Below are 22,658 nucleotides of genomic sequence, written 5' to 3'. Positions count from 1 at the left end.
TTTCACTACCTCAGGGTCAGCACCATGTCTGAGGGGGGTGGGGAGGGGGTGGCGGTCAGGCTGGAGTCTTAGGGCTCTTCAAAACAACAGGGCCTCACCAATCTCTCCCAGCCCCATTCTCAGTGAGCTTCACCTCTAGATTGAGGATGGGTGGCCTGGCCTTGCCTCTCCTGGGTGCCCAGTCCAGAGATGACCGTCCAGTGAAACGTTCCTGCTGTGAGAGTGTGTCCAGCTCTCTATTTCTGGGTCCACAGTGGTCCTGACAGGGACTTTGCGAGTGCTGAGCCCAAGCTGCCTGGGGTGGAAGTCTGAGTCCTCTGGGAGTCTACAAGCAGGCCCTCTAGGGGCAATCTCCCACTATGAAAGGGGGTTGAGGGAAGGGGGAGCCGGAATTGCGTCCCTCGGAACCTGTAGTACTATAACTGTCCACCAGGTGGGGTTCCAGGGCAGAGAGTGAGAATCGAGATGACCCAGCGCTGGAAGCCAGAGACCAGCTTTAAAATCTGCGCCCAGCCACATCAGCCTCGGAAGCGCTCACTCGGGGAGGGACAGCACATATGCTCGCAACTTAGATGCTCACACACGTTCTCTTCCAGTGAACTCTAAAATAGAACTCGTATTGGGGGCATGTGAGGTTTTCAAAAGGGAGTCTAGTTTCGTTTACACACACACCATCCTAAACTGAAGGTGGGATAGCAAGTCGTCCGCTCTGGGAGTGCGAAAGTGACAGACAGAGACAAGGGGCTAGGGAAACAGGACGCACGGGAGAGGGTGAGCCAGGCACTAGCTAGACGATGGCGGGGTTGGCACGGACAGCTCCATGTGTCATAGACACGCCGGAGGAGAGGCCAAATGACAGACTGATGCAAGGATACACAGACACACACACAACAGAGAGCACACAAACCCTCAGGCACACGACACAGCTCCCCAGACGTCGGTCCGACTCAAGGACACACACGCGCGCGCACACAGGTGCGTCCCGGGGCCACATGCACACCTCCTACAGGCACGCGCGCTGGGCCCTCTGAGGCCGACTAGGAGAAGGTGGCTGCGCTCCCCCGGCGTGTTTATTTACCCATTTGTATCAATGAACGTTTGTATCCGACTCCTCCCGCCTCCGGAGGCCGGGGCCACCGCATTTGTCCCTCGCGCGGGACACTCACCGGGACCAGCGACGGAATTCCTCCGACGCTGCGGGGGGCGGAGGGGACTTCAAAGTTAGAGGGTCTCTAGGTGTCCGAGAGGAGGGGCGGCGGTGTCGGCTGCCCGGACGCGGACGGGTAGAGGGGAACGTCGGGGTCTTGTAGGGTAAGGCGTTTGGGGGTGGGGGAAGACCTTGTCATCGGAGGTTTGGGGGGTCTGCAGACGTGGTATGGAGGGTCTGGGAGTGACAAATGGGAGTACGAAGGAGTCCCTGGAGATAGGAGCCGGCGGGGTTCCGCGGGATAGGAGCTCGGGACCCTGAGCGCAGGTTCAGGGGTTTCTGGCGCCTCTCAGTCGAGGGGCGGTCCGGCCGAGCCCTCAGCTGCTGGGGCGACGGCCCACGCGGGACCGCCTGGGGCGGGAGGAGGGGGCCAGGGACCCGGGAGGGAGGAAAAGAGGGAGGGAAGTAGCCTAGCAGCCAAGCGGGCACCGTGCGAGTGCGCACCGTGTGTGTGCGTGCGTGTGTGTGTGTGTGTGTCTCATCTCGTCCGTCTGTAGGTGCTGCGATCAGCGAGACGCCGGCGAGAAGGAAGACGAGGCGAGAGGTGAACTGAGTTTGATCCTGCGGCGGCTACAAGTGGGTCCCGGGCGGGCGGCGGGCGCGGGCGCGGGCGGCGGGCGGCCGGGGCGGGGCGGGCGGCGGCGGGCGCTCACACGCTCCGTCCGCCGGCCTCTCACCACGCCTCCGGCTTTGTGAGCGCGCCGGGGAGGGGGGCTGGCGGAGAGCCCACGGCGCAGCCTCCCGCCTCTATATAAACACACGCATCGCCTGGCTTTGGACTCAAATTCACATTGAGAGAAGCTTTTAAAACCACCAGCCCTGAAATCCTGCCTCCTGCTTTCCCCCCTCTTTCATTCCTTTTGCCTTCCTTTGCTTTTTTTCCCCCCTTTCTTCCCCCAGCAGCAACTCCAGAGCCGAGAGCCTGCGTCCCGGGACGGACTGCCTTTTCCTAATTGATACAATAGCCCAGCTCGGGTTTTCACCTCCTCCCCCAACCCCACCCCGCCTCACCCCTCCCGCCCGCCGCCGCCGCCGCCGCCGCCCCAGCGCTCGCCCGGGGCTCTGTCGCCGGCTGGGTCCCATCCCGGCCGCGGTCCGCCGGCTCCGCACCCGCGCTCCGGCCGCCGCGCCTCCTCGCCAGCCGTGCCCGCTTCGGGGGTGCAGCAGAGGCTCTGCGGCCAGGGCGCGCCGCCCGGGGCAGCCCAGGGACGCTGCGCTCGGGCCTCTCCACTCGCCTCGGCCGGGGAGCCTTCCCCCTCGCCCCCAAAGTTTCTGGGTTCGTTGGAATTTTTGGATTCAGGATTTTTTTCCTTTTTTTTTTTTTTTTTTTTTTAACCTAGGAATTTGAGGGGAAAACTTTTGACCAATCGATCGCACTTTCTTTCTGCTATCTTTCTCCCCCCCCCCCTTTTTTTTTCCTGAGCAGGGGAAGGGGCTTACAAGAGAGGCTCCCGCTGGACAAAGTTTTCCAAAGTTTTCCGAGTGTGATGGTTGCGGGGAGAGCTAATCCACCAGCTTGATTCACGGCTTCATCTCACCACCCCTCGAGCAGCCCCTAAGTCCGCTATAAGGGAACAAACAAACAAACAAACAAACAAAGTTACACTCCGAGTCGTCTCGTGTCTCCTCTCTCTCTCTTCCAGGCATTTTTTTTTTCTCCCGCTCTCCCCTCGAAGCCTCCACTCCCTTCTCCCCTTCCTCGGCCCCTTCCTCCTTCTCTGTCTCGGCTGGAGGTGCCAGGACCCCCGGCCGCAGTCTCCCCTCCCCCGCCGCTCGCGTCCCTCGCCGTCCGGCCCTCCCCTCCCCCGCCGCGGCCGGCACAGCCAATCCCCCCAGCGGCCGCCAACATGCTCTTTGAGGGCTTGGAGCTGGTGTCGGCGCTGGCCACCCTCGCCGCGTGCCTGGTGTCGGTGACGCTGCTGCTGGCCGTGTCGCAGCAGCTGTGGCAGCTGCGCTGGGCTGCCACCCGCGACAAGAGCTGCAAGCTGCCCATCCCCAAGGGCTCCATGGGCTTCCCGCTCATCGGAGAGACCGGCCACTGGCTGCTCCAGGTAAGGGTGCACTCGCTCCGCTGCTCTCCGGGGTCCGCTAGCGGCGAGCGCGGGGCTGACGGTGCGGCGGGCCGGCCAGGGGGCGCCGGGAGCCTGAAGGCACCGGTCCCCGCCACGCCCCTTCCCTCCTATCTCCCTGCGCCTCCAGGGCTTCCCTTGCCCGCCCGCGGCGCGGTTCAGAGCCCACTGGCGCAGGGTGCGCAGGTTCAGGGAGCTGATCCGAGAGGTCCCCGGACCTGAGAGGGCTCCCAAGACAGACTCTTTGCAGTCGCAGGCTACTCAGCAGAGGTGCGTGGGGCGTCCGCTTTCGCCTCCCCTTTGCCCTCCAGGCCCCAGTCTCCGTTGGCTTCTTGGGCTTTGGTGGCGTCATTAGACCCGAAAATTGAGTCGGGGAGAGGAGCAGGGGGCCAGAGGCAGCCAGAGCTGCCTATTAAAGACCCGGGCTGTGTTCCTGCCGCGTCGTCGGCTGCTCCAGGTACAACTACCCTGGGCGACGGTCCGAGAAAGTGTGTGTTTTGTGGTGGGAGAGGAAGGAGGTAACCCAAGGAAAATGAGAAGCCTGAGACCCGAGGGTTCTTTGCTTTCGGGGAAAAGGGTCTGTTTACTTATTGGGTGAGGACCGCGTAGCAGGGGAGAGAAACTCGGGAGAGGTGTGCGAGAGACCCATGGAGTGCGTGTGTACTTGTTGCTGCGCGCCGCACAGCCCAGCACTGCTGGTGATAATGGGGGTGGGCGCGTCGGAAACCGGACCCAGGTAGGTAATGGGGAGATTAACCTGGAATTAAACTCGTCAAGTGCTAGAAATCTCTTTTGCGATTTGATCCACACCAGGTTTTTTCTTGGGGCGGGGGACCCTTCTGGGTTTCCCACTGGAGGCGTGTTGTGTGCGCGCACGCAGGAGTGTGTGTCCGGCGGATTCTGCTGAGGGTTAGGAGAGGCACGAAGGTCCTGAAACGGACAACCCCGGCGAGGAGAGGTGAGGCGCGAGCTGAGCGCCGAGACCTGTGGATTTAGAAGTGAGAAAGCTTGGCTTGAAATGAACAGACGCGTGCAATCCGCGCTCACACACTTACACCCCGCTGGGCGCCAAGTGTCAGCGGATCCCGGGCGGGGAGGGGGACGCTGTGGTCTCCCCAAAATCCCGGAATCATCCCATTTCTTTGGGGGGCTGTTCGTGCAACGGGGTGGGGTTCACTTTAACCAATGAGTCTACCCCCCCATCCATAAAGAAATCCCCAGAGCATATCCCGTGCCACCACGCTTAAAGGGTTAACTGCAGCGGTGGTCTAGGCTTTTGGCCGAGAATTTAGGAAATAAAATAACTCACATGGGCATCGGTTCCTGCCTCGTTAGAGTCAATCTGCGGAATCCGCGGTCTGTCACCGCCCCCCACCCGTTTCCTGACCTCTCTCTGCCCCCCAAAGTCCCCCTGACCTTTTCTCTGAATCCCACAAAGGCCCTTGGGGTTCAGCGTCCAACCAGCGAAGAAAATGGGGAGGAGGAAGCAGGCCTACGCCTCTCCATCCATTTGCCCTTGGGGCCCTAAACTCCGAGGTGGGAGGGAACCGGGGGGGGGGGGTGCGTGCAGAGGGGTGCTGAAGGGGTTAATGGGAGCCTTCTGAATCCCAGCTTTATTTTTTCGGAGTCATTTATCAGATTTTACGGGGGGACCTCCAAGGGCTCTCCGTTTCCACCGTGCGCCATCTAAACAGAGCCCAGGGCTAAAAATACAACATTTTTGTATAAATTGGACTCGCGGCCCGAGCGGCCGCCCCTATGAAAGTCCTCTTTGTGAAGACCGTGGAAACGGCGGACAAATAACTCTTTATTAATGCCACAAAAAACGCACTTTAATTATAGTTAGGCAGATCAGAGGCTGGGGGGAGGGGGGTGGCGGCGGGAGAGAGGCGGCGGCGACCTCGGAAAATTCACAGCCCAACTTTTGTGTCGAAAGAAAAGAAAAACAGAGGAAAAGCAGGAGAGGAGAGACGGAGAGGCAGACTGAGCGAGCGAGACGGGTATAGCAGACGGAGGGAGGGAACTCCGCTCCTCACCCCCCCTTTGTCGCACCTCCACCCTCTCCTAGATTTCTCTTAAAGGGGTAGACGCCGTCTAGATCGGCGTCAGGGTGGGGGTTGTTCTCCCGGACCCGCCAACCTGTGAGTGGGGCGGCGTCCCCGCGGCCCAGCCCCCCTCTTGGAGGCGCGGGCGCTCCAGGCTCGCTCCCAGTCGCGGGCCAGGGCGGAGGCGCATGTGGAAAAGTGATTAGTACTCTGGGTTCTGCAGAGTCACTTTTCGGCAGTGCTGGAGTGTGTACACATCTAGCCGGAGAACACTTTTCCGTGGAAGAAAGGAAAATGAGGAGGGGTCCAACCGGGACCAGGGAAAGCCAAGTTGTCCCTTCGGGCGTGCCTGACCCCGAGGGTCTGGAGCCCGCATTCGCACTATTGTTGGAGGGAAGGCCGGACAGGTGGCGCCCCTCCGCTTGTCACCCGGTGCTGCCTTGGCAGGAGAAGGGTTAATATGGGGTGGGGTAGCAAGCGCCTACGTCAAAGGTGAGCGGGACGCCCCCGCCCTCGCCGCTCGGAGGTCCCCTCGGTTTCCGGTACCCTCAAGGGGCTGCCCCAGCCAGCTCCCGGGAGCGCCGGACCGCGGCCGGGGCCTAGCTCTCCTCCGCTCTCTCTGCCGTTGCCGCTGCCGGGGATCCAATTACCTGCGACGGCCGCCCAGCCCGGCCCCGCCCCGCCCCGCCCCGCCTCGCGGGACTCGCCTTCCTCCGCGCTCCCGTTCCAAACTACAGGGCGGCGACGAAAGTCCTTCTGTTATTTCCAGGGCATATTGCATTAGGAAAACCTCGGCTCTCAGATCGTGACCAGACCTGAGAGCCCGCAGAAGACCACCGGGGCCCTTGGCGGTCCACACCCAAGAACCGAGGAAACCCCCGCCCCCATCTGTAGAGACTGCCTCCGGGCACCGACCGCTCACCGCTATAAATAATCTTTGGCCTACGGCCACCCCGCGGGGTCTCGCCAGCCCGTGGCCCGGAGCCTGGAAATATTTATTCCAAGAGGCTCCGGAGCTCTAGGCGGAGGAGTTGGGGGTGGTAGGGAGGGTGGCGGCGGCTCTAGCTTCGGGTCCGGCCGACCGGGATACCTCTTTCCTCCCGACAGTCGTTACTAAAAAACAGCTTTCGCGGGGTGCCCCTGAGCCTCCCGCCTCCTTACGTTATTTATTATCCTCTGGGCCCTACTTCCCAGTTCTTGTGCATGCTATGAAAAATAAAACCTACGCGCGTGTTTGTGTGTGTGTGTGTGGGGGGGGCGATCAGGGAACTGGTGCCCCGAGAAGTGTCCTCCGCCCCTGTCCCACGGGCCCTCGAGGCTGGGCCCCTGGTAAGTCTCATTCGGAGACGAGGGTCCTTAGAGAGGTCTCCCATGTGGCTCCCGCAGGGTTCTGGCTTCCAGTCGTCGCGGAGGGAGAAGTACGGCAATGTGTTCAAGACGCACTTGCTGGGGCGGCCGCTGATCCGCGTGACTGGCGCAGAGAACGTGCGCAAGATCCTCATGGGTGAGCACCACCTGGTGAGCACCGAGTGGCCGCGCAGCACACGCATGCTGCTGGGCCCGAACACGGTGGCCAACTCCATTGGTGACATCCACCGCAACAAGCGCAAGGTAAGAACTCAGGACCAAGAGCCCTGCAACCCTGCTCTGACTCTCTCCTTCTGTGCCCCCCCCCCTTGGGGTAAGGAGTTCTTCTAGCCCTGGGGACGTCTCCAGCCGAATCCGTGCCCCTGCTTGCACGCCATCCAGTAGGTTCCCTGCCTAGACGGCTGCGATACCGGATCTAGGGCCTGCACAGGCCTCCTCCGGGTCGGCCCTCTTGCTGGCCCACTGCTGGTCCAACAGGTGGCTGATGGAGGGGTGGTTTGGTCAGAGCTTGAACATAAGGAGATTGAGGCCTCTAATGCCTGTCCTCAAGGTGCTCCCCAAAACTGGAAAAAGAAGAGGGTGGACGATGGCTGGGTCTCCCCTTCTTGCCATGTACCCCCTCCCCCCGGAATTCCGACGGATCAATCTAAAATCAAACCTGGCATGCCTGCCACAGATTGCTTTAATAGCGACGCCAGCAGGCGCGGGGGCTGGGGGCACCTTGTGCGCAGCGGTTGCAGGGCCCTGTCTGGGAGGAGCGAGGTGAAATTTGGGCCTCTACGCTCACCCGTTTGGACGGTGGGGGAAGGGCGAGGGGGTGGAGGAGCAGCTGAGGCGCGGCTGGGGATCAAAGCGCACCTACCCCCTCCCATAAAGAGGAAGAGAAAGTGGGTGTTTATCCTGTGGATTTCCCGAGCGCCTGGTAGAGGCGCGAAGGAGGCGAGCCAGCGCGCACAGAGCGAGCCTCCCCGCCCCCTCCCGGGGCTGAGCTGCCGCCACAGCAGCCGCAGCGGCTCGGAGCGCGGGCGGCACGTGCTGTTTGAACTGCAGTAACCCGAAAGCTGAGCCGCCGGCGGGCGGGAGCGGGCCTGCAGGCTTAAAGTGTCCAGAAGGGGGTGGGGGAGACTGCACGACCTCTCCTCCTTCCATTTTTTTTTGCATTGGGTCAGAGTACTCACCCAGGTTGGAAACCTGAAGGAAACCGAGAAGCAGCCTCTGATCTCTGTCTGGGAAGAGTGGCAGAGCCCAGGGGAGGGGAGGGAGCAACTGTCGGCAGCCCCCTCTGCCGGAAGTCTGCGTGCGAGGTGGTCTCGGGGAACGGAGGAATTCATCTTATAGTATTTCATGTCTTCTGAAAGGCCTGGGAAGAGTAGTTCTCCGTCGCAGACAAAAGGAGTTAAAACCGCATGGAGTGGACTGGTCTGCGAGTACCCCCAACGCCCCTCCTCCCATAAAATATATATTTCAGGGACTGAAATCTTCTCTCCTCAAATCTTCTCTCTTATTTGCCTCACTAGAGCAGGACGCAGCTGACAGGGCCTGAGTCAGGTTGGAGTGTGTGTATTCTGGGGAGTGGCTGGGAGGGGGCTGTAGGCTTAGGAATGGGGGCTTTTCAGATTTCTTGGGCACTTTTTTTCTTAGTCTTTGTGACTCCACCAAAAGCTCATCCCAAAGAATGTGGCGGGAGCCTGAGGCTCAGAAACCCAGCTCCAAAGGATGTGATTGCTTCTCATTTTATCTTTATAGAGGCTTTTCCCCTTCACAAAAGAGAACACTGAGACTCACAGAGTTTAGGAGACAAAGCAAAGGCAGGTGGAGCCTCCAACACTCCTCCATGGGAAGAGGTGTCCTGGGTCACCTAACAGAGCACTGCTCAGTCCTGCCCACCTGGGACTGCGGGAAGCTGGGGGGCAGGGGTGGGAGGGGATCCTGGGAGGGAGAAGGCTTGATCAAGACCTGATCTTGATTCTCTGGGGATACAGAGAGCTTCTGGGTGAGGCTGTTGTCTTGTGGTTCCACCCACTCTCTGGCTGACTTGGCCTTGGACCTCCAGGTGGGAAGGGCCTGCTTGGAAAGCCCCAAGGTTTTGGCTTACATGGTTCATTTGGGAGGCATGGAGGAGGAAGGAGATGGCATAGATGACCAGTCAGAGGAATACACAGGGAAGGGGGAGGGATGGCTGGGGGGACGGGGTGAAGGCAGAGACTGAGGACCCCTACGAGGCATACATGGGGCACTCTTGTCTTGCCCTCTACCTCCTGGGCATGAGAGCAGCCAGAACAAAGTTCATCCTGACACAGGTTTGGGAACCCTGCATTGGTTCCCACACTAATTGTGTGCTTGCTATGTGACATGTGTACACATGGTCCTATAGTAAGTGCATGGATAAAAGGGTCCTTCCCTCAAATCTCTTTAATTGGTGTTCCATGAACTTAAGCTTACTGAACTAAATAGAAAGCTTTGGGTTAGGTACAAACAAAAAGCAGGAAACTTGGTCCTTGCTCTCAAGAAGTGGAGTCTAGCCAGAGGGATGAGGGGTGACTACTCAGGGGCACATGTTAGTCCTGGAGAGAATGGCCAATCTGCTGAACCTAATGCCCAGTGGACCCAATGCAGCCAGGGTGGGGGCTGCCAGGTGCCACTCATTGCCGTGTCCAGCCCATGCTACAGTCAGGGGTATGCCTGGAGAGTGGGCTCCTGGGCCAGGCCAGGGCTTGGTTAGGTTGCATTTGCAGGAAGTAAGGCCCAGGTGTGCTGAGGCCCAGCTGTCGGGGTAACTAGGAGTATCACTGTTTCCACTGGGGCTGGTCAGGCTTGACCAGATGTTCTGGGAAGGGGCTCCTCACGGCCATCACTGGCTGTCCTGGTTGTCTAGGGCCAAGAGAGGAGGGGTTGCCAGGGAGAAACTTCAAAAAGTCTTGCCCAGTCTAAAAGTCTTCTCCAGAAGCCAGGCCTGTGTCCCTATAGCCACCACCAAACTCTGTCCCTCCTCCTTTGTTACACCTCTCCCACCTGGAGTGACTCTGATAGATGGAGGACCCCCAACCCTTTTCTTTCTGTGTGCAGAGAGGCTGGGGTATTGTCCTGGAAAGGTGGATAGACTCTGGTAGGAATGATTGGGGGAAGGACTGTTGGACACACGGAGAAGGAGTCGGGGCTGGTCCTTAAAGCCTCCAGTGCCAAGCCCCACATATCAGGATCAGGCATTTCCTCTTTTCCTTCAGAGATAGGGCTGGGCCTCTTTGCACCAAGGAGCCAGAAGCTTCAGGACACCTCAGGCAGTGGCCTTCCCAGAACTTAGAGAGCATCCCAGGGGATGCACTTGGCCTGGGATCCCTGGACTGGGGAGACCCAGGGGTAATCTTCTTGGCCCTCCTACCATGGCTATAAGGACTTCTGTGCCAGAGGCTAAGCTGGGGAAGAGCTCCCTGGGCTTTAGAGGCAGGGATTAAGAGACCCACAAATGGTTCCCAGCCTTTGTGCCCCATCCTGGGTGGGGGTGGAGCTTAGGCTCTGGATCGTTGCACTCCTTCAAGAAACCCCATGCATTTATGTTGGGATTGGAGAGGCCAGGAGGTCCTTCAGCAGGCAGGCAAAGCCAGGAGGGCTCATGGTTACAGGGTGCTGGGGGAGGCCAACCAGGACTATCTCTAGGTGGCCTTTGGACTGGTGCATAGCCTCTGACTTCAAAGTCATGTCCACCAGGCTCAGTTCAGGGCAGAAGTTCCCACCTACTTTGAATGGGAAGGTGGGTGGCATGCATGGCCAGGCAGCCCTGTTACTGGGAGGGCCTCCTGGCATAGATCTTTGTTCCACCAGCTGAAGTCCTTCACCCAAAAGTTACTGTAGCACCAGCCAGTGGGCACAGGGGCCATTCAGGGGGCGGGTGGCAGGAGCGGATGTCTCTGAAGGTCAGTGGGGGAGGGAGCCCACAGCCAGCCACCAGGGCGCCTGGGAGCGGGTGCCTCCCTCTGCATGCCCTTGTGCCAAACAGTGGGAGGGTGGATTGGCTGGGAGTGGGGGCTACCCCCTCCCTTTTCCCTCCTTTCTGTGTCCTTTTCCCAGGGTGGGGAGGGGTCTGAGCCTGTGATGCTGATGTGTTTGTTCACTCTTTCAGCCTTGGGAGACAGTTGTGACCTTGGTGGGAGTGGGGTAGCTTGACTGGGGTCTGCTCTGGCCCCTGAGCCCCTTTTGCCATTTATGTATCCATTCCAGGTTCCCAGGCAGAAAGGCAGGGGTTGGGGGCATATCTCCAGGGACTGAGAAATGCTGAGAGCAAAACAGAGTAGCCAGAACAGCTGGCCTTGCTCTTAGAATAAGCTTGGGCCAGAAAGGAAGGTCCACCTCAGGGCTCTGTCAGAGAGCTCAGGCTGAGTACAGGGCCACTTGATGGGGCTAAGAGTGGCGGGAGGCAGGGGGGTTTAGGGACCCTGGTGCATGTGGCCAGTCATACCCTGGACTGTGACCTTGGGAGGCCCTTTCCCTTTGGGCCTCAGCTTTCTGAGGGGTTTTTTACTATAGCTGAAAGAGGAATGAGTGAGCAAACCTTTTTAGTTTCTGTGGCTCTGCCAAGTGCCTTCCTCTCTCCCACTGGGTGCTTTTGTTGTGTGTGGAAGAGTTAGGGGAAATGATTAGAGCTGGAGGCAAGTGGGAGACAGGTACTCTGTTTCTACAGATGCTGCGAACCCAGAGGGGCACGCACAGGCTGGGAGGTCTGGGCTAGCCCCTCCCAACCAGAGGGGCTGAGTAGGGACTGGCTCAGGAGGCAGCCAGGGTGAAGTCCAGGCCCAATGGAAATGCCAGGCAGCTGGGAGGATGACGTCCTCTCTTGTCCTTCCTCTTACTTGAGTATAAAATACACACCTTGGCGTCACCCCTGTGCTGTGCGGACAGCTGCCCCGGTGGCTGCCTGCCCTCTGTTATTCTTTCCACTCTGAAGGCCACGGCTCCAGTGGCTTGCCGGGGTGGCCTGCCCAGGCCCCCACCCTCCCGGGCAGCCACTTCCATTCCTCCCAGTCTGAGTCACTGGCCCAGGGAGTGGGTTCCCTCTCTGGCTCTTCCAGCTCCTGAGGCTGCCTGTCCATCTCATCTGTCCATCTGTAGTGGCCAGCAGAGAACAAGAGGTTATCTGTCTGGGGGGATCAGCATGCAGGGCCGTGGGGGTTCATCGAGTGACTCCCCTTCCAGGGGCACTGGGTGAGGGGCAGGAGGGGGGAGGAGGAAGGATTTGTAAAAACAATTATGGGGGATCTGCGTCTTGACAAGCCCCTTGGTAATCCCCCCTTCCTCCCCCTCCCACTTCACTGTGGCATCACCTCCCATTCAGGGGAGGAGGAGAACCGGGGAACGTGGGCTCTTGAGCCAGAAGTGTTGTTGGTGAAACCAACATGGACGGGGGAGGCTTTCCAAGCACATGCTAAAGGCAGGAGCCCATCCTGCCCCAGCCTGTGCCCGGGGGTTCCCAGGGTTCCCTGATCCTCTGCCCTGCTCTCCCCGGCGTTAACCCTGGTGGAAAGTCCATACCTGCTGCTGCCTCTGCAGGGCTTTGCCTGGGCCAGGGCTGGTTCCGATGACCTTTGTTCAGCATTCTTGGCACACTTTTGGGAATTCCAAGGGAAGCCCCCGAGGGGCACAAAGCCACCCTGACAAAGCCACCCTGGTTCCTGTTAACTGTGTGGTCAGGGAAGGCGGCTCTGGGAGCCGGGAACTCTTCCTCTCTTCACACTGAGTGGCTCCACTGGGCACCTTCCCACGTGCCCGAGTCCTGACCCCGCCCGCCCCGCTGCAGCCTCCCTCTGCCCTGGCCAGCACCTCCGCCTCCTCTTGGCCTGTGTGGTGGGGGCCGCCCCTACTTCGGGAAGTGCCCCATTGTTAACCCTGGGCACAGACCCAGGGATGAGGCCCTGGAGTTTTCCTGGGGCCTAGGAGGCCCAGTGCCTACGGAACAGCTGGGCCAGAGGCAGAAGCATGGACCTGGTGACTCTCGAGCAAAGCCCCTTGGTCCTGGAGTGCCTGAAATCTCCCTTTGCTTGGCTTCTCATTTGGGTAGTTTTTCCACCTCACGGGGCTCTGGGGAGAATCCTGGGACATCTAGGTAAAAAGGGACTCCAGAACATCCAGTTAGACTTCTTGATGGGTCAAGATAAGAGCTTTGCTCCTGCCTGCAGTTCTCTTTTCAGAAACCCCAGCCTTGGGGGGCCTGCAGGTACCAGGTGTTTGTGGGCTTCCTGGGGTCATTCCAGCTCTTGACCTTGCTCAGGACCCCTTCCCACCTAGAGGTGAGATGTGGACCACCTGACCTTGGAGTCCCTCTGCTCAGTCCCAGGTCTCCTTGAATCATCCCTGCCCTCCTTGGCCCGGAGGCTTGAGAAGGAGCTATTCAGGCAGCTATCACTAGAGGGCGCAGGGAATGTAACCTTTAGGGGAGGGCAGGGCAGGGCTTGTCAGTGGGTCCGGTATGGCCACTCCTGGGATTGCACTGGGAGCCCTGAGAGCTCCTCCTTTGGTAACACTGAGATGGCCCCTCCTAGACCACTGTAGCCCTTGTAGGGTGTGTGAGTGGGGGCCTGGCAGGCACTTACCAGTGACTCGTACAGTGCCAGATTCTGGGCTTCTTTGAGGGGGTAGCATCTATTTAGGGACATACAGATACTGGTGTTTATGTGCTGTGTACATTGAAAGGAAAAAGAGGTCATCTAGCTCAATCTCACCATTTTTTAGATCAGAACACTGAGGCTGGGGCATGACTTAGCCATGATCGCACAGTAAGTTGGTGGATGATTTGGGGTTAAAATCAGATCTCTGGGCACCCAGCCTGCCTTTTCCCACCACCCCACTGCATCTTAGAGCCCAGCTCACTTTGACTTTGGCTGGTTCCGGTCAGTGTGGCCTCTGCCCTATTGCCCCCTCTACATGCCCACCTTTGGGCCCAGGTCTCCCTTGCTCTGGGGGCCCTGGCCAGCCCCTGCCCCCATCCCTTCCATGACAGTACCCCTCAGTCTGACCTGGGCTGGCTGATCTGGGCCAGTGTGGCCTCCCTGTCCTTGCTTGTCCTCACGTCCAGCCTTCTACCTGAGGCCTGGTAGCCACAGTTATCTTTCTGGTTCCCCAGTAAGCCTGCTTGGCCCCCACGTCCACTTCCTACTCACCCTGTGGGCTCCTTGCTGTTCTGTAAGTCCCCTTAGTTGGCCAGCATTGGGGTCTGGAGACAGGGCCCCCATTGCTGCCCCATAAGATTTTTTTTGACCAAGAGCTGAACCTGGAATCCTAAGGACACCAGGGTGGAGGGCTGAGGCAGAGAGCTCTGGCTTTATGCATAACCATAGAAATTCTCTGAAGCACCCCCCGCCCCCAAATTCCCAGGACACCGAACTGAGCAAAGTATGAGTGACCCGTCCAGGCCTGGGTTGCCCTGGGCCACCTCTCACAGTCCTTCTCCCTTTCAGCTGTCCCTTAGTAGCAGGAGCAGCCCCAAACAGTGCGGCTTCTCTGCCCCTCGCTGGCGGCCTCCTTCCCTCCTCCCTCCCTTTGCCCACCGGGAATTTCGGAATGAAAGTGCTATTGTGAACGCCTGGCTGGGCCACTGAAGGGCCAGCACTGTTATTTCTGCAAACCAGCCCTCCCATTAGCCATGCAGGGCCCAGGCCAGGAAAATGTTACCTTTTCCTCCTCGAGCTGACTGCAGGGGAAATTCTCACATTTACAGTTTGTGTGGTGGTTGTGTTTGGGGGGCAGGAGGGGAGGGCGGCGCGTGTGTGTGGTTTGCATGGAGCAGGGTGGGGGGGCTGGAGGAATATTTGTCTCCTTCCCCTGCACTGCCCCTCCCCCTCCCTTACCCATGACCTTCCCCTTGGTGCTGGTGGGAAAGCACCCCCCATTCTGCTCCAGACTCTGGGGTGGGGGAAATGGAGGGTGTCGGTTACAAGTGAGACCCACAGGCCATCAGTAAATAAACTAACATCCTCCCCTCTGCAGGGGCATCTCGGTGAGGAGGGGCAGGAGGGATTGCCAGGAATCAGGAGGGCTAAAGGCAGGGGAGGTGGCAACAGGGTCTCATTGGCTACTTAAAGCGGACCAGGAAGATGCAAGGAATGAAAAGGGGCTTCTGTCTGCCTTTGTGATCTTTGGGGGTAGAAAAACCTTGCCCCCATCCTCTGCCTCCAGATCTGGCCACACTGAAGACATTTTGGTGGCAAAGCTGTTAACAAACTCCCTAGGATCTCCACCTAGTAGGCGATTTCCAGGAACCGAGCAAATTTGGGTCTCAGGAAGTCCTACTTGCAGTCTAGCCTCAGGCTCTCTTGCTCTCCCATCGGTGGAGTAGAAGAGCCACCTACTGTTTTCCACCTCTTCCTTGTCCAGCCTGCTCACCTTTGTTCTGCTCCTCCTGGGCACTTCTGCCCTGTGGCCTGGGAATTTGGGAGTGGGCCACTGCCTCACCTCTAGCCTTGCTTAGCCCTCTCTGTGCTGCCCCATGGCTGGTATGGCCACATCAGCCACAGACCTGTTGGCAGCTAGAATGCCCAGTCCCAAGGCTTTGCCATTGTTTGGAGCACATGCTTTTCTGGAGGTCAGGACAGAAGGTGAGACGTCAGGTCACCATGTGAGCGATGTGGAAGGTCTCGACTTCGAATAAAAATACTTAAGAACTATGTTTTAATGCTGTCCTTCCCCTGCCACCCTTCACCAAGGCATAGGCAGTAGGAGGGTTTCGAATAGGGGAGCCAGAGAGGGGACTGTGTCTCGGAGATGGAGGGGGAGCTTGGTGAGGGTGAGGACCTGGAGTTTTCCCCAGTCAGTCATGGGACCTGTGCTTCAGCCAGGCCCCCCGAAGCCTCACAGGCAGCCTGAGCCCATCTGACCAGCTTGCCCACCTCTCTGCCCTCCAGGTGTTCTCCAAGATCTTCAGCCATGAGGCTCTGGAAAGCTACCTGCCCAAGATCCAGTTGGTGATTCAGGATACGCTGCGCGCCTGGAGCAGCCATCCTGAGGCCATCAATGTGTACCAGGAGGCACAGAAGCTCACCTTCCGCATGGCCATCCGTGTACTCCTGGGCTTCAGCATCCCAGAAGAGGACCTTGGGCACCTCTTTGAGGTCTACCAGCAGTTTGTGGAGAATGTCTTCTCCCTGCCTGTCGACTTGCCCTTCAGTGGCTACCGGCGGGTGAGAACCCAGGGCCTGGGAGGAGAGGAGATGGGCATTCATGAACCCACCCTGGGAGGGGGTGGCTGACTGCTAAGACAGTCACCAGTCACACAGAGGGCGGGCAGAGTGGAGTCTTCAACCCTGGTCTTTGAGTCTGAGAGGGGACGTTCTCGTAGGAATCCCCTACCTACCCCACCTTGGGAGGAGGCCCTTGGTGGCCCTGCCCTTCCCCTTGGGTGACAGGATGGTTCTCTTCTTCCCCAGGGTATTCAGGCACGACAGACCCTACAGAAGGGCCTGGAAAAGGCAATCCGGGAGAAGCTGCAGTGCACGCAGGGCAAGGACTACTCGGATGCACTGGACATCCTCATTGAGAGCAGCAAGGAGCACGGCAAGGAGATGACCATGCAGGAGTTGAAGGTGGGGGCCTCCCCAGCGGGCCGCACGAGTGCCCCATGCTCCACACTGGGGCTGCCCCAGGGTGGGATGGTGCTGGCCCCTGCCACCTGTTCTGGTCCCATTTCACAGGGACTTTGTGAGCAGCTGCTGTGGCTGTCACCGCACTGGGTGGGGGCTGAACCAGCAGTGCACACGGTCTGGTGGGAGGACGGGGAGCACCCACAGTGGGTGAGGCTGCCCTTCCTCCACCCACGGCTTGTGCACCCAGTCCTGGTGATGAATGGTACCCATGATACTTGGCAGCAGGCTCTCCATCCCGCCCATGGTCCTTTCCACCATTTTGGAAAAGATGTGAGAAATTGACCCTTAGTAGCCTCTGAAGGGACTCAGTGTCAGTGGTGTTTGTTGACCCCTCTTCCCCGCCCCGAAATCTTCACTATTTCAGTGCATTTTAATGGTCCCAGTGGACCTGGAAGGTCACCTAGGGAAACTCAGACTCATAAGGGGCAGCCACTTGCTGGAGGGCAGCCCAATCCTTGGGGAAGAGCTGGGAAGATTTGGACCTAATTCAGGCCTTTTCAAGTTGGTGGCATTTGAAAGTCTCCCAGCCTGCTTGGCACTGATGAAGCCCAGTTGGGCTGCTGGCACCAAGACTGTCCACATAGGGCTCCAAGAAGGGCTTCTTGCCCGCCATTTTTTAGGGTGGGTGTTCCACCTGAGAAGGGATCCCTTAGTTCATCCTCGTGCAGACTCCGCCACCCACATAGCTGGCAGTTGCCAGCTAAGACTTGCTGTAGATCCCCAGCTTTGCTTCCCCCTCTTCTCACTTCAGTTTTTCTCCCGGGAAGCCCGGAAAGAGCAGAATGACTTTACCATTTCACAAGAAGTTTTGGACTCATAGGTGGTGCCATGGCAAGTAAGGGACCCAGGTCCCTTTACTCCCCTCTGTGGGGCTGGCATTCACATTTGTAAAATGCAGAGCTTGGAATGAGACCACCTTCTGGGGCCTTTCCATGGGGCACCCATGACTCATGTGTCTTGCTCCCCAGGGTCCCCTGGAGTCCCCTCAGCCTTCTCATTGCAGTCCCATCCTAGGTCCTGGTGGGTATGGCCCCAGACTGCCTCCCAAATCTTGATGTCCTCCTGGGGGTGGAGGAAGGAGCTTGGGCTTGGATGGTTGGGGTTTCGACCCTGATCCCCCCCCACCCTACTCACCCGCATAGTGCCTGGCTCCTTGGGATTGTTTTCTTTTTTTCTGTGAGCTCACCTCACTGATTAGGCTGCTGGGGCTCACTGCCCCAGAACCCAGCAGTAAGTGACAAGTGGCCCCACTGCAAGGGACTTCAGGCTAGTGCCCCTGCCCTGGGTTGTAGCAGTTGTATGTCCTGCCGAGTCAGGGGACTGACCCTCTGACCTGTGTCCATTGTGGCCCAAATGCCCCAGCAACATGAGGCTCAGAGGAAGCAGGCAGGGCCCAGCTAGATGGCCCTGGGGCAGGGGGGACTGATCCCTAACGGTGCCTCTCCTCTCTGCGCTGCAGGATGGGACCCTGGAGCTGATCTTTGCCGCCTATGCCACCACTGCGAGCGCCAGCACGTCACTCATCATGCAGCTGCTGAAGCACCCGGCCGTGCTGGAGAAGCTTCGGGAGGAGCTGCGGGCCCACGGCATCCTGCACAGCGGCGGCTGCCCCTGTGAGGGCACGCTGCGGCTCGACACCCTCAGCGGGCTGCACTACCTGGACTGCGTCATCAAGGAGGTCATGCGTCTTTTCACACCCATCTCCGGCGGCTACCGCACCGTGCTGCAGACCTTCGAGCTTGACGTGAGCCTGCGTCCTGGGGCTGGGCCTCAGGGAACCCATGGGAACACTGCCTTGGGCACGGGGGGGTGACTGATGGGAAAAAACAGACCCCCCTCAAAGTACCTCAGGCTGATGGGGAGATACCCTTTGTTTTCAAGGAGCTTTTGGTCTGATGGGAGAGACCTCATCCCAAATGCTGGGTCAGATGAAGCCAGCCTGGGTGTCATATATGAAGCTGCATGTGGACATTCTACAAATAAGAGACTGGACTAACATGCTGAGGGGTGCTAGCCAGGCGGGGCGATCACAATATGGTTTCTCTAGGAACATCTGGGTCGGGGGTTGGCAGGCAGTGTGTCCAGGGCCCTCTCAGGTCCCCTCTGGCCCTCACCACCACACCCTCCTCCCATCTTGCCTCCAGGGTTTCCAGATCCCCAAAGGATGGAGTGTCATGTACAGCATTCGGGATACGCATGACACAGCGCCTGTGTTCAAAGATGTGAACGTATTTGACCCCGACCGCTTCGGTCAGGCTCGGAGTGAAGACAAGGACGGCCGCTTCCATTACCTCCCTTTCGGCGGCGGCGTCCGGACCTGCCTGGGCAAGCACCTGGCCAAGCTGTTCCTGAAGGTGCTGGCGGTGGAGCTGGCCAGCACAAGCCGCTTTGAGCTGGCTACCCGGACCTTCCCCCGCATCACCTTGGTCCCTGTCCTGCACCCCGTGGACGGCCTCAGTGTCAAGTTCTTTGGCCTGGACTCTAACCAGAACAAGATCCTGCCAGAGACGGAGGCCATGCTAAGTGCCACGGTCTAACAGGGCCTGGCCCACACCCCTGCCTCAGCCCAGCCAGGCCCTGGGGTGGGAGGCGATGGAAGGGTAAAAACCTGTGTGTGGGAGGGGGCTGGAACCCGGGGAAGGGAGAGCGGCCCCCATACCCTGCCCTCCCGTTTTCCCTCCCTGGCAGACCCTACCCAAAGCCAAAAGGGCCCCTGTTCCTTCGGGGGACAGGGCCCTCCTCCTTGCTCCTGCTTCTCCCAGTCTCTCTCCAGTTCCCACCAGCTTAGCTCCTGGGATAGGGCGTGGCCAGGGGCTCCGCATGCCTATTACAGTGTTAACTGTCAGCTCACGCTGCAGCATTTGCTTGTGATGTTCCCAACTGGTCCCTCCCCTCCCATTTCATTTGGACTTTTTTAGTTTGAGATCAAGTGGTTGACTTGGGGGGGGGAGGAAGAGTTGGCCTCTTCAGCACCCGCCCCCTCCTGCCTCTACCCAGACTGAGGCATGTGACTCTCCCAGTGTTCCTCTAGAGGAGTCCACCCCTTTGCCAGTTTGGACATTTGAAATTACCTATTGCTGCTACTTTTTCTTTCCTCTGATGTTGGGGCAAAGGAGCTCCAGGCCCTGTCCTCCCAGCATCCTCTCTGGTGGCCCTGGGCATGCACACAGCAATGACATCCCCACCTTCCTGCCAGGTGGCCTTCAGCCCACCCTGCTTCTCTGTTACACACACACCCAAGGCCCTTGGCTCATATTTATTCACGGATATAACCGAATCTTGGTGTTACTGGGGTCTGGAATTGTACCTCCTCCATCCCCTAGCCTCTGTCCCACTGTCCCGGGGACTGACTTCTGCGAGTGACCCAGCCCTCTGGCTGAGGTTGAGCAGCTCCCCCAGGCTCTGTGGGTTCAACCTCAACTGCACTCCTGGGGTGAAATCCAGCACCTCTGCCTTTGTCCCCTGGTGAAGGTGGGGTAATGGCCCACTGCTTCCCTCCCCCTTCTGTCAACAACATGGGGATTTGGAGGCTGCCACCATCTCCTGCATAGCCAGTGTCTCCCTGGGGCCCCCCACTCCACTAGTGAGTATGGGGAAGGATACGGGTTCTTTCTCTGACAGGGAGCGAGGGGCTCCATTGTCCCTTCCTTAACCTTCACCCTTAGCCCTTGGAAAGGTGTCCTTGAAGTCCCTTCCCACCTCTATGCCACTGTCTGCTCAGCCCAGCTCAGGGGTGTGGGGACGAGATGAAAGCAAGGGGAGGTGAGCGTAGAAGGCAGCCCTTCCACAGAGCTGACTCGGGCCTCTGCCCTGGTCTCGAGGCAGCTGCCGGGAGGCTGCAGGGAGAGCTGAGGAGAGTATGTGCGATTTGTCAGAAGTGATTTGCTTGAAAATTGGCCCGTCAGGATGACTGGGGGAAAGAGGAGTAGCTTCTGCCACCAGCATTTTGAGTGTTGGCAATTTGGGATGCCTCCCAGGGCTGGTTTGGAGCCTTTGATGAGTCTTCAGTGATTTTGTCTGTTTTCGGATTTTTCTTTGCTTTCTGTGTTTCTCTATTGGCTTTTGATGTTATAAAACCAGTGAATTCTCTTTACAAGAAAATCAGAAACACACAGAAGTTGTAGGACATTGATCATTTTAATTGTCTGTCTAAGAGGTGACCACTGTGACCATTCAGTGGCCCCCTCTGATGGTGTTGAGTGGACAGACAGGACCCCCACTCTCGCCCGACATGTACCCACCTGGTGGTAGGCTGTAGGAATGGGTTTGTGCCCCAGACTGTCCTAAAACTCCCTGTTTTCAAGTGTTTCACTTGGTTCCTGCTTTTTCGCTATTAAAAAACAGTGCGGAACAGACATTATTGGCAAAAATAGACATTTAAAAAAATGGGGAAATGGTCCCACGGTTTCCCTCCCCGCTCTGCCAGCAACGTGGGGATTTGGAGGTTGCCATCATCTCCTGCATAGTCACTGTCTCCCCGGGGCGCCCCACTTGGCTAGTGAGTATGGGGAAGGATAGTAAAACCTCTCTCCACATTCTGAAAAACAGGCAAAAATGTGTTAAGACTCATCAAAGCTTGCAAAGTAGCTATGGTGCACCAGAATCGGTGCCCCACAAAAATGCCCAGTGTCTGGAAGGTTTCTGCACCTTCAAGCTAAGCCAGCTTGCTCTGAACCAGTCGTTCTTGACTGAGTGGCTAGGCAAGCAGCTTCAGACAGGAAGTCCACTGGGCCTGGCCCTGGGGAGGGGTGGGGGGCTGGAGGGCTCTGGGAGGCCTGGGTGGCCTTTCCATTTGTGGTGACCAGCTTGAGAGGGGCAGAGAAAAGGTTGAGGAGGATCCCTGTGAGGGAGGAAAGAAGGATCATTTGCCCTGCTGGGCCTCAAAGATAACAAGAGAAATGAAGAAAGCTCTTGACTGGCTGAGCGAAGGGTTCCAATGTCGAAGTTCATCCATCTCTCCTCTGTGCATCCATCTGTGTCCGTGTGTTTGTGTGTAGGTTTTATAGGCGTAGCATAGATGGGTGATGTTTTCTCACTTACCATTCCTAACTATTGTAACTTGACATTAAAAAGACAAAACTCCACAAAACTTTTCCTGCCCTGGGCTTGCAGATTGAAGCACTTTCGATGTTGGGCGCTGGCGTTTGTGTTCTGGGCACCATCCTGACCCTGCCCAGATCGCTATGATATTATTTTATACACAAGACTTTTTTTTCATAAATGTTATAATTTTGTGTCTGTCTTTATAAACTATTATAAGTACTATTTTTGTTATAATTCAAAATAGATATTTAGTATAAAGTTTTTGCTGTTAAATATTTGTTATTTAGTAAAATATGAATTTTTCTCTATTGTAAACATGGTTCAAAATATTAATATGTTTTTATCACAGTTGTTTTAATATTGAAAAAGCACTTGTGTGTTTTGTTTTGATATGAAACTGGTGCCGTGTGAGTGTTTTGCTGTCACGTGGTCTTAATCTGTATATAATATTCCATGTTGCATATTAAAAAAAATGAATGTTGTGCATTTTGTGATTTTGAAAGTACTCAATGTGGCTCTTTTATAGGCTTCCATAATAAACCGTGGGGACTCACCCTCGTTTGGCTCTCTGGTCTCTGCCTTTTCAGCCTCACTGAAAGCCCCCCCTCCCCACATTCCCTTCAGCGGCACCCAATCCCACCTGCTAGGCAGGAGGTTCTTCCTGGAAACATTTGTCCTGTGAGGCCATTCCTTGTGCGAGGGCACAGAGGAATCCTCGGCAGTGTCCTTCCACAAGTAGGTTCCTGTGGGGAAGGAAAGATGTATCTGGACAGCCACTGGCCCCAGAGGCCTGTTGGGGGATGAAACAGCTGGAGGCAGCTCCCCCGGCCGAGTGTGGCCATCATGGCCTGGGCAACCCAGAGTGCTCAAGGCCTGTCCTCAGAGTCCAAAATGCTTACACTGATGTCCACAGCTACAGAGTGAATTGAGGGGCAGAATTCAGTTCTCCTGACTCCCAGCCTTATGTCACATGAGGCACGTTTCAGAGGCTCTTCCATGAAGCAAACAGATGCCCTGGTCAAATGGGTTTGGGAAAGGGGTTAAACAGGTAGGCAGATTCCCTCACTTTGCACCTGAGGGTAGGCACACTAAAGGGCAACAGGTGCAGAGTGGGCACAGGCTGCTGGGCTCCCCAAGCCCACTTGATGACCAACTGTGTACTCTATGCCGATTATCAACTGTGAAAAGCAGCTCAGCAACCTGTCACAGAGGATGAAGGCAAGACCGGCACAGGGCAGGTCCCAGGACCAAGGGGCTGTGGGCGGGGAGGGATGGCAGTGAGAGGCAGAGCCAGGGTCCC

The 22,658-nt window shown here is 57.7% G+C and overlaps 1 protein-coding gene and 1 long non-coding RNA gene across 2 annotated transcripts; one reads left to right on the top strand and one right to left on the bottom strand.

The window, feature by feature from the left end:
• Window positions 1–1,682: 1,682 nt before the first annotated feature.
• CYP26B1 (cytochrome P450 family 26 subfamily B member 1) lies at window positions 1,683–21,911 on the top strand. The gene is made up of 7 exons (XM_016202593.2): window positions 1,683–1,783; window positions 2,851–3,258; window positions 6,708–6,932; window positions 15,578–15,853; window positions 16,100–16,255; window positions 17,775–18,059; window positions 18,460–21,911. The coding sequence occupies exons 2-7, from the start codon at window positions 3,055–3,057 to the stop codon at window positions 18,850–18,852; spliced, it is 1,539 nt and encodes a 512-aa protein (XP_016058079.1). The 5' UTR covers window positions 1,683–1,783; window positions 2,851–3,054; the 3' UTR covers window positions 18,853–21,911.
• Window positions 2,557–3,246, bottom strand: LOC148091658 (uncharacterized). Its single transcript, XR_015715535.1, has 2 exons — window positions 3,109–3,246; window positions 2,557–2,771 (listed from the first exon to the last, which is right to left on the bottom strand). It is a non-coding gene; the product is annotated as an uncharacterized LOC148091658 (long non-coding RNA).
• Window positions 21,912–22,658: the final 747 nt, after the last annotated feature.

This window comes from Miniopterus natalensis, chromosome 13, assembly GCF_054644295.1.
Source record: "Miniopterus natalensis isolate mMinNat1 chromosome 13, mMinNat1.hap1, whole genome shotgun sequence".
NCBI lineage: Eukaryota > Metazoa > Chordata > Mammalia > Chiroptera > Miniopteridae > Miniopterus > Miniopterus natalensis.
Note: the sequence above shows the minus strand (reverse complement) of the source record. Positions and strands in the feature narration are given on the sequence as shown.

Bases quoted from the DNA above. Each gene is read 5' to 3' on its own strand.
- CYP26B1 (XM_016202593.2), top strand. From the start codon at position 3,055: ATGCTCTTTGAGGGCTTGGAGCTGGTGTCGGCGCTGGCCACCCTCGCC. The intron at 6,933-15,577 runs GTAAGAACTCAG...TCTGCCCTCCAG, and splicing joins TCCACCGCAACAAGCGCAAG to GTGTTCTCCAAGATCTTCAG. The intron at 18,060-18,459 runs GTGAGCCTGCGT...TCTTGCCTCCAG, and splicing joins TGCAGACCTTCGAGCTTGAC to GGTTTCCAGATCCCCAAAGG.